Source organism: Ranitomeya imitator, chromosome 1 (genome assembly GCF_032444005.1).
Source record: "Ranitomeya imitator isolate aRanImi1 chromosome 1, aRanImi1.pri, whole genome shotgun sequence".
Lineage (NCBI taxonomy): Eukaryota > Metazoa > Chordata > Amphibia > Anura > Dendrobatidae > Ranitomeya > Ranitomeya imitator.
The window spans coordinates 826,736,500-826,751,098 of NC_091282.1; the positions used below are offsets into that span (position 1 = coordinate 826,736,500).

The 14,599-nt window shown below is 40.6% G+C and overlaps 1 protein-coding gene across 1 annotated transcript in view; it reads right to left on the bottom strand.

Annotated features, from left to right (window-relative positions):
• Window positions 1–14,599, bottom strand: part of REX1BD (required for excision 1-B domain containing) — a 52,119-nt gene that overhangs the window by 13,738 nt on the left and 23,782 nt on the right. Inside the window, exon 2 of the mRNA XM_069740536.1 lies at window positions 10,836–10,918. Within this exon, the coding sequence (XP_069596637.1) occupies window positions 10,836–10,918 (83 nt within the window). The remainder of the gene's footprint in view (window positions 1–10,835; window positions 10,919–14,599) is intronic.

Below are 14,599 nucleotides of genomic sequence, written 5' to 3' on the forward strand. Positions count from 1 at the left end.
TGGGCCGGGGGTTTTGTTAATGTTTAAATTGCTCACACGTAAAGGCACTTCTTTTTGTGTTAAACTAGTTCTATCAGTTTGTGAGTTTTGATTTTTGTCTTGTTGAATGATCCGTGTAACAGACAGTTCATTGGTGAATATGGATGAAAACTGCCTGTTTAATATCTCTACCTTTTCTTTGTCCTCTGTGATTATCTTGTTATTGTCATCTTTTAAGGGGCTGATACCATCTATTTTTTTCTTTTTGGCATTGACGTATTTATAAAAAAATTTGGGATTTATTTTAATGTCGTTGGCGATTTGTTTCTCTGTAGATAACTTTGCCAGCTTGATTTCTTTTTTACATTTGTTATTTAGATCTTTATACTCCTGAAATGCCATTTCATGGTTCTCGGCTTTCAAGTTTTGACTGCCCTTTGTTTTTGTCTTATTAAATTTTGTACTGTCCTGTTCATATATAATAGTTTCTTTTTATTACTTGACATTTTATTACCAAAAGGGTATAAGTTTTCTGCAGGATTCTAATAGTATTTCCTTCAAAATGCCCCATTTATGTTCAGTATCCCCAGTTACCATGAAGTTGTCCCAGTTTATACGATTAAGCTCTTCCCTTAATTTGTTGAAATCAGCTTTCTTAAAGTTCCAAGTTTGAGCATTTCCCCTTTTGAATGTTGATTAAAAATTACATTGAAACTTACCATGTTATGGTCACTGCTTCCCAAATGCTCCCTGACCTGTAGATCTGAAATTGTATCTGCAAAATAAAATATGGAACAGCATCCAGTCCAGGTGAAAGATTCGAAAAACTTTATTCCGCCACCATACGTTTTAACCAAATGGTCTTTATCAAGTATACTTGATAAAGACCATTTGGTCGAAACGTTGTATGATGGCGGAATAAAGTTTTTTCGAATCTTTTACCTGGACTGGACGCTGTTCCATATTTTATTTTGGAGTTACTACATCCAATTGGGTCTGTGGACTTGGAGCGTGCATCTTTTTTTCCTGATGTGCTGTCAGCTGTCTTTTTTTTTTTTTTGTCTTTTTTTTCTGAAATTGTATTTGGTCTATTTGACAGGTCCAGCAGATTATCTTCCCTGGTAGGTTCATCTATCAACTGAGAGAGGTAATTGTCCTGAACTGTGGATAAGAGATTGTAGCTTTTAGCACAACCAGTAGATTCTATGTCCCATTGAATGTCTGGATAGTTAAAATCTCCCATTATAAGAGCCCTACTAATGTTTGCAGCCTTTTTAATTTGTTGTAGGATTTCATCCTCTATCTGTTCAGCTATATTAGGAGGCTCCATTAGCAAACTCCATGTAGCAGCTTTCCATTATTGCCATCCCCATGTAAATTTACGCATAGTGACATAGTGACATTGCTGTAACTCCCCCAATGTCTTCATTGAGCACGTTTTAATGTGGATTTTATGAAGATGCACACCCCTCCACCTATTTTATCTTTCTTGTGCCTTCCAAATGTAGTGTAACTCTCTACATGTGTTACCCAGTCATGGCTCTCGTCAAGCGAGGTTTTCGTAAAGCCCACCACATCATATTCTGTGGCTGAAATAAGAGTCTCCAGTTCATTAATTTTGCTTACTAGACTTCTTGCATTTACCACCATATACAGGTCCTTCTCAAAAAATTAGCATATAGTGTTAAATTTCATTATTTACCATAATGTAATGATTACAATTAAACTTTCATATATTATAGATTCATTATCCACCAACTGAAATTTGTCAGGTCTTTTATTGTTTTAATACTGATGATTTTGGCATACAACTCCTGATAACCCAAAAAACCTGTCTCAATAAATTAGCATATTTCACCCATCCAATCAAATAAAAGTGTTTTTTAATAACAAACAAAAAAACCAACAAATAATAATGTTCAGTTATGCACTCAATACTTGGTCGGGAATCCTTTGGCAGAAATGACTGCTTCAATGCGGCGTGGCATGGAGGCAATCAGCCTGTGACACTGCTGAGATGTTATGGAGGCCCAGGATGCTTCAATAGCGGCCTTAAGCTCATCCAGAGTGTTGGGTCTTGCGTCTCTCAACTTTCTCTTCACAATATCCCACAGATTCTCTATGGGGTTCAGGTCAGGAGAGTTGGCAGGCCAATTGAGCACAGTAATACCATGGTCAGTAAACCATTTACCAGTGGTTTTGGCACTGTGAGCAGGTGCCAGGTCGTGCTGAAAAATGAAATCTTCATCTCCATAAAGCATTTCAGCCGATGGAAGCATGAAGTGCTCCAAAATCTCCTGATAGCTAGCTGCATTGACCCTGCCCTTGATGAAACACAGTGGACCAACACCAGCAGCTGACATGGCACCCCACACCATCACTGACTGTGGGTACTTGACACTGGACTTCAGGCATTTTGGCATTTCCTTCTCCCCAGTCTTCCTCCAGACTCTGGCACCTTGATTTCCGAATGACATGCAAAATTTGCTTTCATCAGAAAAAAGTACTTGGGACCACTTAGCAACAGTCCAGTGCTGCTTCTCTGTAGCCCAGGTCAGGCGCCTCTGCCGCTGTTTATGGTTCAAAAGTGGCTTTACCTGGGGAATGCGGCACCTGTAGCCCATTTCCTGCACACGCCTGTGCACGGTGGCTCTGGATGTTTCCACACCAGACTCAGTCCACTGCTTCCTCAGGTTCCCCAAGGTCTGGAATCGGTCCTTCTCCACAATCTTCCTCAGGGTCCGGTCTCCTCTTCTCGTTGTACAGCGTTTTCTGCCACATTGTCTCCTTCCAACAGACTTACCATTGAGGTGCCTTGATACAGCACTCTGGGAACAGCCTATTTGTTGAGAAATTTCTTTCTGGGTCTTACCCTCTTGCTTGAGGGTGTCAATGATGGCCTTCTTGACATCTGTCAGGTCGCTAGTCTTACCCATGATGGGGGTTTTGAGTAATGAACCAGGCAGGGAGTTTATAAAAGCCTCAGGTATATTTTGCATGTGTTTAGAGTTAATTAGTTGATTCAGAAGATTAGGGTAATAGGTCGTTTAGAGAACCTTTTCTTGATATGCTAATTTATTGAGACAGGTTTTTTGGGTTATCAGGAGTTGTATGCCAAAATCATCAGTATTAAAACAATAAAAGACCTGACAAATTTCAGTTGGTGGATAATGAATCTATAATATATGAAAGTTTAATTGTAATCATTACATTATGGTAAATAATGAAATTTAACACTATATGCTAATTTTTTGAGAAGGACCTGTATTTAATATTATTAGCACATTTGTTACTCCTACTCAACTTCCTCCTTTCCTTGCATATCCCAGCCCTCCTAAATCCTCATTTACCCCTACTGCCCCCTCTCTGTCTACTCTGTCTATCCCCTTATTAGCACAACTACCCTCACTCCCCCCAGATCCTAGTTTAAAAGCTCCTCCATCTGTCTTACCATTTTTCCCCAAAGAACAGCTGCATCCTCCCTGTTGAGGTGCAGCCCGTCCCTACCGTAGAGCCTGTAGCCGACAGAGAAGTTGGCCCAGTTCTCCATGAACCCAAACCCTTCCTTCCTGCACCAGATTCTAAGCCACTTATTTATCTCCCTAAGCTCCTGCTGCCTATCTAGTGACGCTCATGGTACTGGCAGTATTTCTGAAAACACCTTCTTGGAGGTCCTGGCTTTCAGCTTCTGTCCAAGTTTCCTGAAATCATTCTTAAAAGGACCTTCAACCTCCCTCTAACTTTGTCACTGGTACCGATGTGTACCATGACCACTGGGTTTTTCCCAGCAATCTGTCTGTCTATCTGATCCGCAATATATCGAACCCGAGCACCCGGCAGACAAGACACTGTTCGGCATTCATGATCTCGGCGGCAGATGCCCCTGTCTGTCTGCCTAATTATAGAGTCCCCTACCACCAACATCTGTATATGGCCTTTGCTGCACTCCTATTTCCCTCCTTCCTACAGCAGTCGTTTTCTTGGTTGCCAGGAGAAATGTCCTGCTGCAGTGATCCCAGTCGTGGGCTTGCATTCCTAATATCAGCCACAGGCATATTTACTAGGTTGCGCCAGATCAGGACTGGGCTACCTGGCACTTTCCCCCCTACCCCGTCTTGTAACATTTACTCAGCTGCTTACTTTTCTCTCCTGATCTTCCCCACCTCCACCCTCCTACATATCACTGGTCGCAGCCAGCGCAAGCTCAGTAAGCTCTAAACTCCTCTCCACGTTTGCAATGCTCCTGAGTGTTGCAAGCTGCATATTTAGATCCATTACCTGGGCTTCCAAACATGTAACTTGCTTGCATAGAGTGCAGACATATTCACCCTCAAACAGCTGTTCAAGACATGCATGCATCTCACAAGATGCACACCTGGTGGCATTTTCCATGGGGAACATATTCAATGGGGATAACCGTACCAATAAAAGCAGAACAAAAACACTTGAAGCTAGTAAGGAAAACACCAAACTATGCTCTTGCGTTAAACTATGAACTTGCATTTAACTATGGACTTATCTGCAGCCTTGAACTTAAAAACAACCCTCGCTCTGCTCAGTGGCCCTCACTTAGAGTGTCTGAACCCAGCAGCACAGCACAGGTGTTTCTCTTCCGCTGTACTCTGTTGATGTGGCGTGATTGGCGGCATGATGATGATTGACAGACGGTTGTCAATCAGCATGACATCTGCAGTCACATCAGCAGAGTAGTCCAGAAGAAGAACAGCTGATCTGATGACGAGGAGCAGCTGAATCACTGGCATGAGTGGTCTGTGACTGCTCTGAGCCAGTGCTGGGTAGAACAGGCAGGTAGTTGCCTCTGCTTACAGTAAAAAAATAAAATAAAATAGCCCTGGACAACTCCTAAGGAGTTTTATTATACAAAAAAGTGATTGCTCAATTTATGATCAGTGGCATTGGACTTCAGGAACTCACAGAAAACCTGGTAATAAAGGAGACTCAGGGAAAATTAACAAGGTAATTTAGCAATGCAGCTCCCTTTCTCCAAAATATTGGACTCCCCTGATCATAAAGTGATAGCTTATTCTAATATTATGGCAACACCTAATTAGATAAGAATCTCCTTTAGGAGAAAACATTAATCTTCATCTAGACCAAAACTGCTGATAAAAATAAAACTGAGTGATATGAATTAGAAAATGATAACACTGCACCAATGAAATTCTCATTCGTCTTCTTTTGTGCACACAGCTGACGTTGCCAGTCATTCTGCTATAGATTTCTTATTACATCTGAGTAAATCCCAGAAGTTATTAACAACAAAATCTTGCAGACAATAAACCTTGCAATTCCAGGGCTGAATTTATGAGAGTGTTTGTTGTTTAATCCTCAGTAACACAAATATGATTAACACATTGCAGAAATACCTCTATATTTCATACGGATAAAGGTTGTAAGACACAGAGCCAGCAGATGTCCTAAAGTCAAGCAATCCTCCAATATCCTGTCATGTGGGAACGTTTAACTTTTTATTATTATTGTATACTTTTATTTTACTATTATTATTTTTTTCAAATAAATATTCCAGAGATATAAAATAAATAAGCCAATGATTTGGGGCAGAGGTGTTAAAATTGGAACTCTCCACATTTTCTGACTTTGAGAAATTGACTTGTAGATTGACCCTGAAAGATTAACCTTCAGAATCGAGAGCGTATGCCTAAAGGAGTGCATAAAAGACTGAACAAAGTTGCAGATGCATTCTCCATAGATGTGTGAAAAAATTATATTGCAGTTTTACAGCTGAAAGATGGAAAATCTGGTTTGCACATTGTAGTAAATAGAGCTGAGATACTAATGCTGCACATATACAATAGCTACAGTGTGTATCTGGCAGCATTTCCATCTTTTACATGTGAATAGACTCAATAACATATGCAAAATGAATACATCACATTCACACAAGCCTTATAAGGTTCTGCATGTACGCGGAGCCTAATGGTGGCAAACACTTGGCCTGTGTGTCAGAGCAACTATATTGGCCAGTTTTCCAATGCAAGGGTATCGTTCTAAGTGCCATTTGCATATATCTGGACTAGTGATCATTATGTTCCCATAGCCCTAATTATTAGCAGTTAAAGGGACGTTGTCAGCCACAGAACGATTGTTCAAGCCAAGTACAGGAGCTCGGTGCTACACGGCGGGTCCAATTACCAACCTTCTCACCTACTTGGTTTCCATCTATCTCTGCCCTTCTTTGGCTCTATGAAGCCAGAGCTGTCAATCAAAGAGGTGGTTGGAGATGGAGGGAAAACAAGCAGACAGGAAGGTGTAGTTAAATTATTGGCCAATCCATATTGCACCATGAGCACTCATTCTGTGTTCACAGAGTGACTAAGTGGACGCTGTCCGCACAGAAGGACACCGTCCCACCTGCTTAGTTTCCACCCTTCTATGGCTCTTTGATGCCAGAGTGGTCAATCAAAGAAAAGGGGGTAGAGATAGGAAGGAAACAAGCAAATTGGAAGGTGCACTTAAATGATTGGCCAGCCATGATGCAATGAGCGCCTGTACTTGGTTTGAACAGTCAACTTGTGCTGGCAGAGTCCCCTTAAAGGAATGTTCCTAACCACAGTATACAGTTTTAGCTAAAGGTTTTGAGGCTGACACAAATTTTAGTTTTTACCAAGTTTTCTGCTTCAGTGCTTTTTAGATCTTTAGGTCATATGTTTCTATGATTATTGAAGTACAATTATAAGAATTGTACTTCAATAATCAACGACCAAGTTGACTTCAGAACTTTGCCCTAACATGCTGGATATCAGCTTCACGGCCAAATCCTGACTGGTGACAACTCATTACTATCTATTTACTGCTCGCAGTTTGTCACAACTATGTTTTTGCTTGTCCACCCACATTTTGAGGAGTGACCATAGGTTCTCAGTCAGAATGGGATGTATGGAGTTTGCTGGCCATGGACTCTATATTTCAATGTTTTGATCACCCAGCCACTTAGCTATCACTTTTTTGCCTTGTGACATGGTCTCCATCATGCTGGAAAAAGCATAGTCTATCTCAAAATTCCTCTTAGATCGTTAGTATAAATTGGTATTGGGGAATATTTTCTTAACTCATGGCAGTGTTCTTAGGCAAAATTGTGAGTGAGCCCACTCCCTTGGATGAAAAGCAACCATACACATGATTGGTCTTCACATGGATGCTTTATTGTTGGCATGGCACAGAACACATTGTAGCAGTCAGCTTTTCTTCTCCAGACAATCATTCTTTCAAATGTTCCAGTACAAAGGTGGCCCTTCATCTTTTAGGTGGACATTAAAAGGTCATCATACACAGGAAGAAAAACTGGCCAAACGAGCACCGATCGACAGGTGAGAGACAGAGCACCCAGCTGACCATAAGAGCTTACACTCTACAGGAAAGAGAGTAAGGACCTCGCTGGCCATAAGACCTTACACTCTACAGGAGAGAGAAGACCCTGCTGACTACAGAAGCATACACACTACAGAAGAGTGACTCTGGAGATGGAAAATGACTCTGCCTTACAAACAGTTCTGCATTGGAATCGCTGTAATGGCCCAGGTACTGACCAACACTGTACAAGGTATGATAATCCGCTAGATGTCATAGCTGTTAGGTCTGTGGAGTCGGTAAGCCAAACCTCCGACTCCCTCATACATGGCTCATGTTTAAGAGATACATTTACCGTAGTAAAATGGCAACATCACCATTATGATACAGTAAGCCAGCTATTGTCTAATCACTCTAGCAGTTCTGAGATGAGTGCAGGCATTCCTTCCCAGTGTCTTTTTCCTTTGATCAGAAGAGGAGGAGCCTCACTACTGAACATGTACATAAAGTGCAGCATAAATTCATCTCAACTAATAGCCGAGATCCTTAGATCAGGAACAGAACAGACATTTATAGGACATTTCAGAAGTTTCCCAAATTCTTATGAAAAAATATTCAGCACATCCTGCATTGTACTACTGTACCCAATTTATGATATATAACCGACTGACTCCACAGCACTGACAGCAGTAGGGCATTATGGGGAAGCCTGTTCTCCATTTCTCTGATCCTGCGAATCAAATGTCAAAATGTTTAAATTTGCGTGAAACTGCAAGTTTCAGGAAATTTCAACTCGAACTCGGTCCACCGTGGATTGTTTCACTGTGATATAACAGGGGATCAATGAGGTTAATAATGGTCGTCTGAGGAACGTTTTACTACATTGTGCACGCATATCTCAAGATCTGCTACTGACAGCTCCCTTAGCTATTGCTAACCAATGACATTCCCATATCTGCTTGATGGGAGACAAGTATGGAAATGGTAGTTTCCAGTTGGAGATCAGAAGCTGGTATGGAGGTCTAAACTCTTCAGCAACAAGTCATGCTTTTGTCTTGGTTGCATTGATAGCCTGAGATTGGTATGGAGGTCACGTGGGAAATGCAATGTGTGGGGTGGCATTATGTATAGTAGCCTGGCACCTATCATCTTTATTCCAGGTACACGAACAGCTGAGCGTTACAATGATTTGGAGGTGGACCCAGTGGTACGACCATTTCTTCAAAGTGCCCCAGGACCAATTTTCCAACAGAACACCACAAGCTACACATTGCTTTGTTCACTGTGAGCAGCCTGTATGGCCTAAACACGCTATCACGACTTGCAATATCTCTGGACTTGTCTCCCATCAACTACATCTGTGACTTCATTGGTCGCCAATTGCAAAAGGATCTGCCAGAAGGGAATCTTGACGAAATGTGTATACAAGTGCATACCGCATATTCGTAACCTCATTGATGGCAGCAAGGCGTGTAGGAGCCTGTGAGATGGCACTTATTCTTGAAACTGAATAAATTGAGATGTTTTGAAAATTTAGTAACCATTTTTTCATCATTTTCATATCATTAACCTCTATCCAGCCTGTCATTTTCATAATTCTACAACTCTTCCTTTTTTTGTGGTAATTTTGATGCTGATGAGTGCATCTAGACTGACAGATATATACACACATACACATTTTGTGTGTAGTCCATTTTTTACCCCAAAGTCCAATTTCCTCATTATCTCTAAAGAAAACTAACTAATATCTCTATCACCAGCACACGTATTGCTATCAAAACTCTTCATTTACAAACGTAAAGGAACTCTTATATAATTCTAACTCTACGAATGCCTGTAAAGATGTAATTAAAAGCACTGGCCGGCAATCTGCAAGTGTTTAGTGAACTTATGGATTTTCTCCTGTAGCTGACAACAAATCAGAGCGGTACTATAAATGGCTAACCAATACCAAAATATTATCAAGTGCTATGGATACTCTAGAAAGAACAAGGCTACAGTAAGCAAACAAAATTAAAATCAGGCGGTCCTCAGCTCTGTTATTCTTTACCAAAGTGGAAAAAAAGCAGTTTAAATAGGCGGAACAAGAAGTAAAGCATTGTGTTGGATTGCTGATGAAGTCCAGATGAGCTGAATGGAGAAAAATGAAACATCTTGGATTTTATTTCAAAGACGACCACATGCAAATGTATCCAAGTTATAATCAGAATGTGTACACTGCTCCTAACTCATTTAAGTCAGGGGATGTGAGATACCAAAGGTCTGTAAGTGGCTCTGCTATTGGGTATTACATGGTGGCACTAATCAGCACCAGCCTAGCATCCTGCAGGTCATATATAATGGTGACAACGTGGGGTTAAACCTCTGTGAATAAAACACTTCAGGAAACAAGTGTGTTTCACATCTAACCTCATCCTCCTACTGCTCGCAATGTTCTCGCTTCCATAAATTACAGGGTTACAACACTGCTACGTTACAAACTGCTCCACTGTTCCAAATGTTGCACAGATAGCAATCCCCCAGCACACATCGAAATATTCTGGAGTGATACAATAATAGCGCAAGGGATGCTCCCCTACCTGCACATACCTGTTTTACTGCAGACATATTCACTTTCTAGATTTTTTTAATGATGGCAATTAAGGGTATTCTGCTAAAGTGAAGTTTTTTTCTAGCAGAAGTAGAGTAAAAAAAAAAAAAAAAAAAAAAAAAAATAATAATATATATTACATCGGTAAAGGCAAAATAGAATCAAAAGTATTTATACAATGGGGCAAATGTTGTAAAAACAAAAACCAATGGTGCAATAGCTGTTTTTTCTCTCACTTCACTTTCTCTCACATGCATCGTTTACCCCCAGAGGTTTAAAAAAAAAAATCTCAGCCAATATTTTAGGACATAGCACTTCTTCTTAATGTGCCATGCCCCCGTACGAGAGCTTCCGAAACGTGCGTCGGGGTGAGCGCACGGACCCAGGGAACCTCCACCTCTGCGTCTCATTTGAGACATTTTCTTTACTGCTGACAACACCTTGCCCTCTGCCGTAAGAGTTTTCCAAAACTGCAGGACACCTCTTTTGACTTCTATTTATAATCATATTATGATTATTTGCAGACATGTTTACATGTTATAATTGGCTTTTGCTCTGATTGGCCCCTACTATGGGAATGGAAAGTTTTTCAATGATTATAATTTTGATGATGGTTGTGGTCCCCTGGTTCCGTGTGCTCTTGGTGCACTCATGCACTTATATAGTGGTTTGTGCTTATTGGTGCACTTTTTCCTCACCTGTCCTGTGAATTTTGTGTCATAAAGATTGCATATATTTTTAATATTTGTGGACTTTATGGTCGTTTTTTTGTTTTTTGCTACCCCCTTGTTCAGCGACTTGTCTGTAATTTTTGATCCATTATTCGGATCAGCAGATACTAATCTCCATTCATTAATCCACTTGTACTTGTCATGGTGATGTATTTCGTGAGCTCTTTTATTTATGGTTGCTATACTGAAGAAATTCAGGTACTCACTCATCAAAGAGATGGTATGTCTCCACGCGTTCTGCTTGCAGCTGGTAAAATCTCTGTTTAAGTTGCTGGAAATCATTGTCTGTCTAAGAGAGGAAAAGAAGTAGCATAGTGAACATACAGGTAACATACTAGGGGGCAGAAGGCTGTAGAGCAGAGGTCCCCAACTCCAGTCCTCAAGACCCACCAACAGGTCATGTTTTCAGGATTTCCTTAGTCTTGCCCAGGTAATAATTGCATCACCTGTGCAATGCAAAGGAAATCCTGAAAACATGACCTGTTGGTGGGCCTTGAGGACTGGAGTTGGGGACCTCTGCTGTAGAGGACCAGCAGCGCCTCCCTGAGAGACTCCAACATCCAAGGATGGCCCATGTTTTCTAACACAACACTTGTGTAGATTTCAGTGGACATTCGCACATTATGGGTTTCCTGATGAAAAATCTGTATAGTTTAAGTCTAAAATCTGCAGCGTTTTTTCTCGCTATGGACTTTATCCTGTAGATTTATCACATAGGTCCTGCATGCAAGTTCCCTAAAGGTTGGGTCATCAGAGCACGACATGAAGGCTTCAACTGTATTTAGGGGTGCTGCCTTCAGTATGTAGCCAACAAAAAGTCATGCCCCAACCTTAAAATGGACTCTATATGAAATCAGTATTACTAAGAGACACAGAAAACAGATGTACACATAATGGATATGCAAGTTGCTCAGAGAAAAAGAGGACTTGAACTCTATAGTGCCCCCTGTTGGAAGCAGTGATCCTGCAAGTCACAATCAACTCTTTAATGAGTCGTGCAATATGACTTAGGATAAAAGCCAAATCAGTATCTCAATTCGCAGACACGGTGTTTCGGGCTGTTGGCCCTCGTCAGTGCGAAGCATGATAACTGATTTGACTAGGTGAGAGGCTCTGGACAGAGGTCTCTCCACATAATGGATATTTAGAGAGCCCATTGCCCTACAAATGGTACATGAAGAACTTGATATTTCTCCTGTCTCGAAAAAAAAAGAGGAAATAACAGGTCAGCACCTGTAATCACACCGCAGGAGAAACTTACACATATGGACTACAAAGCCAAGGACCTAAGAAGAAAGGGCTGAGAACAGCCAAGTACAAATGTACAAACTCCCCAAAAGGGTTTTCCTTATTTTGCAAAGTTCTTCTGGCTCCTCACCCTGTCCTTGCCCTGTGAATGAGAGCGTTTTTCTACAATAGTTATATGTTGAACAGAGTCATCTATGTCTGTGTCGTGTTTCTTGTTGGAGCTCCAATTTTCACTATTCCTAGGGAGCCCAGCATTTGGCTTAGCAGCACAGTGCCTGGAGAAGATGAATCATGGCACGGCTTCTTCTCAATAGTAGATAACGCTGCATCACCATCTGCTGGTGTCTTAGAGATCTATATGGCGAAACCATTCACCCGGGATTACATTCTCCTATTTCTATTAGAGATGCCTTGATTTTGGTCTGATGAAGGGGAGCAGATCCCTTTAGGGCAAGCATGAGTAAAATAGTAGCTTTCAGCGACCCTCTGGTCTGACAATACATTCTGTTACATTCAGTGACAATTTAGCATCTCAATCTAATTTTATTCTGCAAGATGCCCTGACTATGGTGAAGCCAAATTTATGTAGTTTTATTTATATTTTTTTTTATGTAGTTTTATTTATATTTTTTTATATTTTATGCATTTTGTATAATAAGTCTAAACATATATTCTGATTTTCTGTTGGCCTAGCCCGAGAATAATACATTTTCTAATTTTTCGTCAAAGGAGCTTCATGGGGGTTTATTTTTTTATGATATGATATACTGTAGTTATAGTGGTCATGTTTTCTGGAACATACTGTATGACTTTTTGATCAATTGCTATTACCCTTTATTAGAAGTGGAGAGTACAGATTAAATAGTAATTTTGAATTTTTTTTTATTTAATTTTTTTTAACTATTCGGTAGGTCATTTCGATAATAAAAAATACCCAATTTATGTTTGTGTTTTACAAGTCTTACACAAAAAATTATATATATATATATATATATATATATATATATATATATATATATATATACATACACACAGTGACTACAAGTAGTATTCAACCCCCTGCAGATTTAGCAGGTTTACACATTTGGAATTAACTTGGCATTGTGACATTTGGACTGTAAATCAGACTGGAAGTGTGAAATGCACTGCAGCAAAAAAGAATGTTATTTCTTTGTTTATTTTTTTTAAAAATTGTGAAAAGTCTTTTCAGAGGGTCATTTATTATTCAACCCCTCAACCCACCAGAATTCTGTTTGGTTCCCCTAAAGTATTAAGAAGTAGTTCAGGCACAAAGAACAATGAGCTTCACATGTTTGGATTAATTATCTCTTTTTCCAGCCTTTTCTGACTATTTAAGACCCTCCCCAAACTTGTGAACAGCACTCATACATGGTCAACATGGGAAAGACAAAGGAGCATTCCAAGGCCATCAGAGACAAGATCGTGGAGAGTCACAAGGCTGGCAAGGGGTACAAAACCCTTTCCAAGGAGTTGGGCCTACCTGTCTCCACTGTTGGGAGCATCATCCGGAAGTGGAAGGCTTATGGAACTACTGTTAGCCTTCCACGGCCTGGACAGCCTTTGAAAGTTTCCTCCCGTGCCGAGGCCAGGCTTGTCTGAAGAGTCAAGGCTAACCCAAGGACAACAAGGATGGAGCTCCGGGAAGATCTCATGGCAGTGGGTTTCAGTCAATACCATAAGTAACGTACTCCACCGCAATGGTCTCCGTTCCAGACGAGCCCGTAAGGTACCTTTACTTTCAAAGCGTCATGTCAAGGCTCGTCTACAGTTTGCTCATGATCACTTGGACTCTGAGACTGACTGGTTCAAGGTTCTCTGGTCTGATGAGAGCAAGATCGAGATCTTTGGTGCCAACCACACACGTGACGTTTGGAGACTGGATGGCACTGCATACGACCCCAAGAATACCATCCCTACAGTCAAGCATGGTGGTGGCAGCATCATGCTGTGGGGCTGTTTCTCAGCCAAGGGGCCTGGCCATCTGGTCCGCATCCATGGGAAGATGGATAGCACGGCCTACCTGGAGATTTTGGCCAAGAACCTCCGCTCCTCCATCAAGGATCTTAAGATGGGTTGTCATTTCATCTTCCAACAAGACAACGACCCAAAGCACACAGCCAAGAAAACCAAGGCCTGGTTCAAGAGGCAAAAAATCAAGGTGTTGCAGTGGCCTAGTCAGTCTCCTGACCTTAACCCAATTGAAAACTTGTGGAAGGAGCTCAAGATTAAAGTCCACATGAGACACCCAAAGAACCTAGATAACTTGGAGAAGATCTGCATGGAGGAGTGGGCCAAGATAACTCCAGAGACCTGTGCTGGCCTGATCAGGTCTTATAAAAGACGATTATTAGCTGTAATTGCAAACAAAGGTTATTCCACAAAATATTAAACCTAGGGGTTGAATAATAATTGACCCACACTTTTATGTTTAAAATTTATAAAAATTTAACTGAGCAACAAAACATTTTGGTTTGTAAGATTTATGCATCTGTTAATAAATCCTGCTCTTGTTTAAAGTTTGAAGGCTCTAACTTATTTGCATCTTATTAAACCTGCTAAATCTGCAGGGGGTTGAATACTACTTGTAGGCATTGTATATGTATATATATATATATATATATATATATATATATATACACACACATATATATACATATACTTTTTATGGGGGAGGTGTGAGGGAGTTGCTACTTTCCAAGAC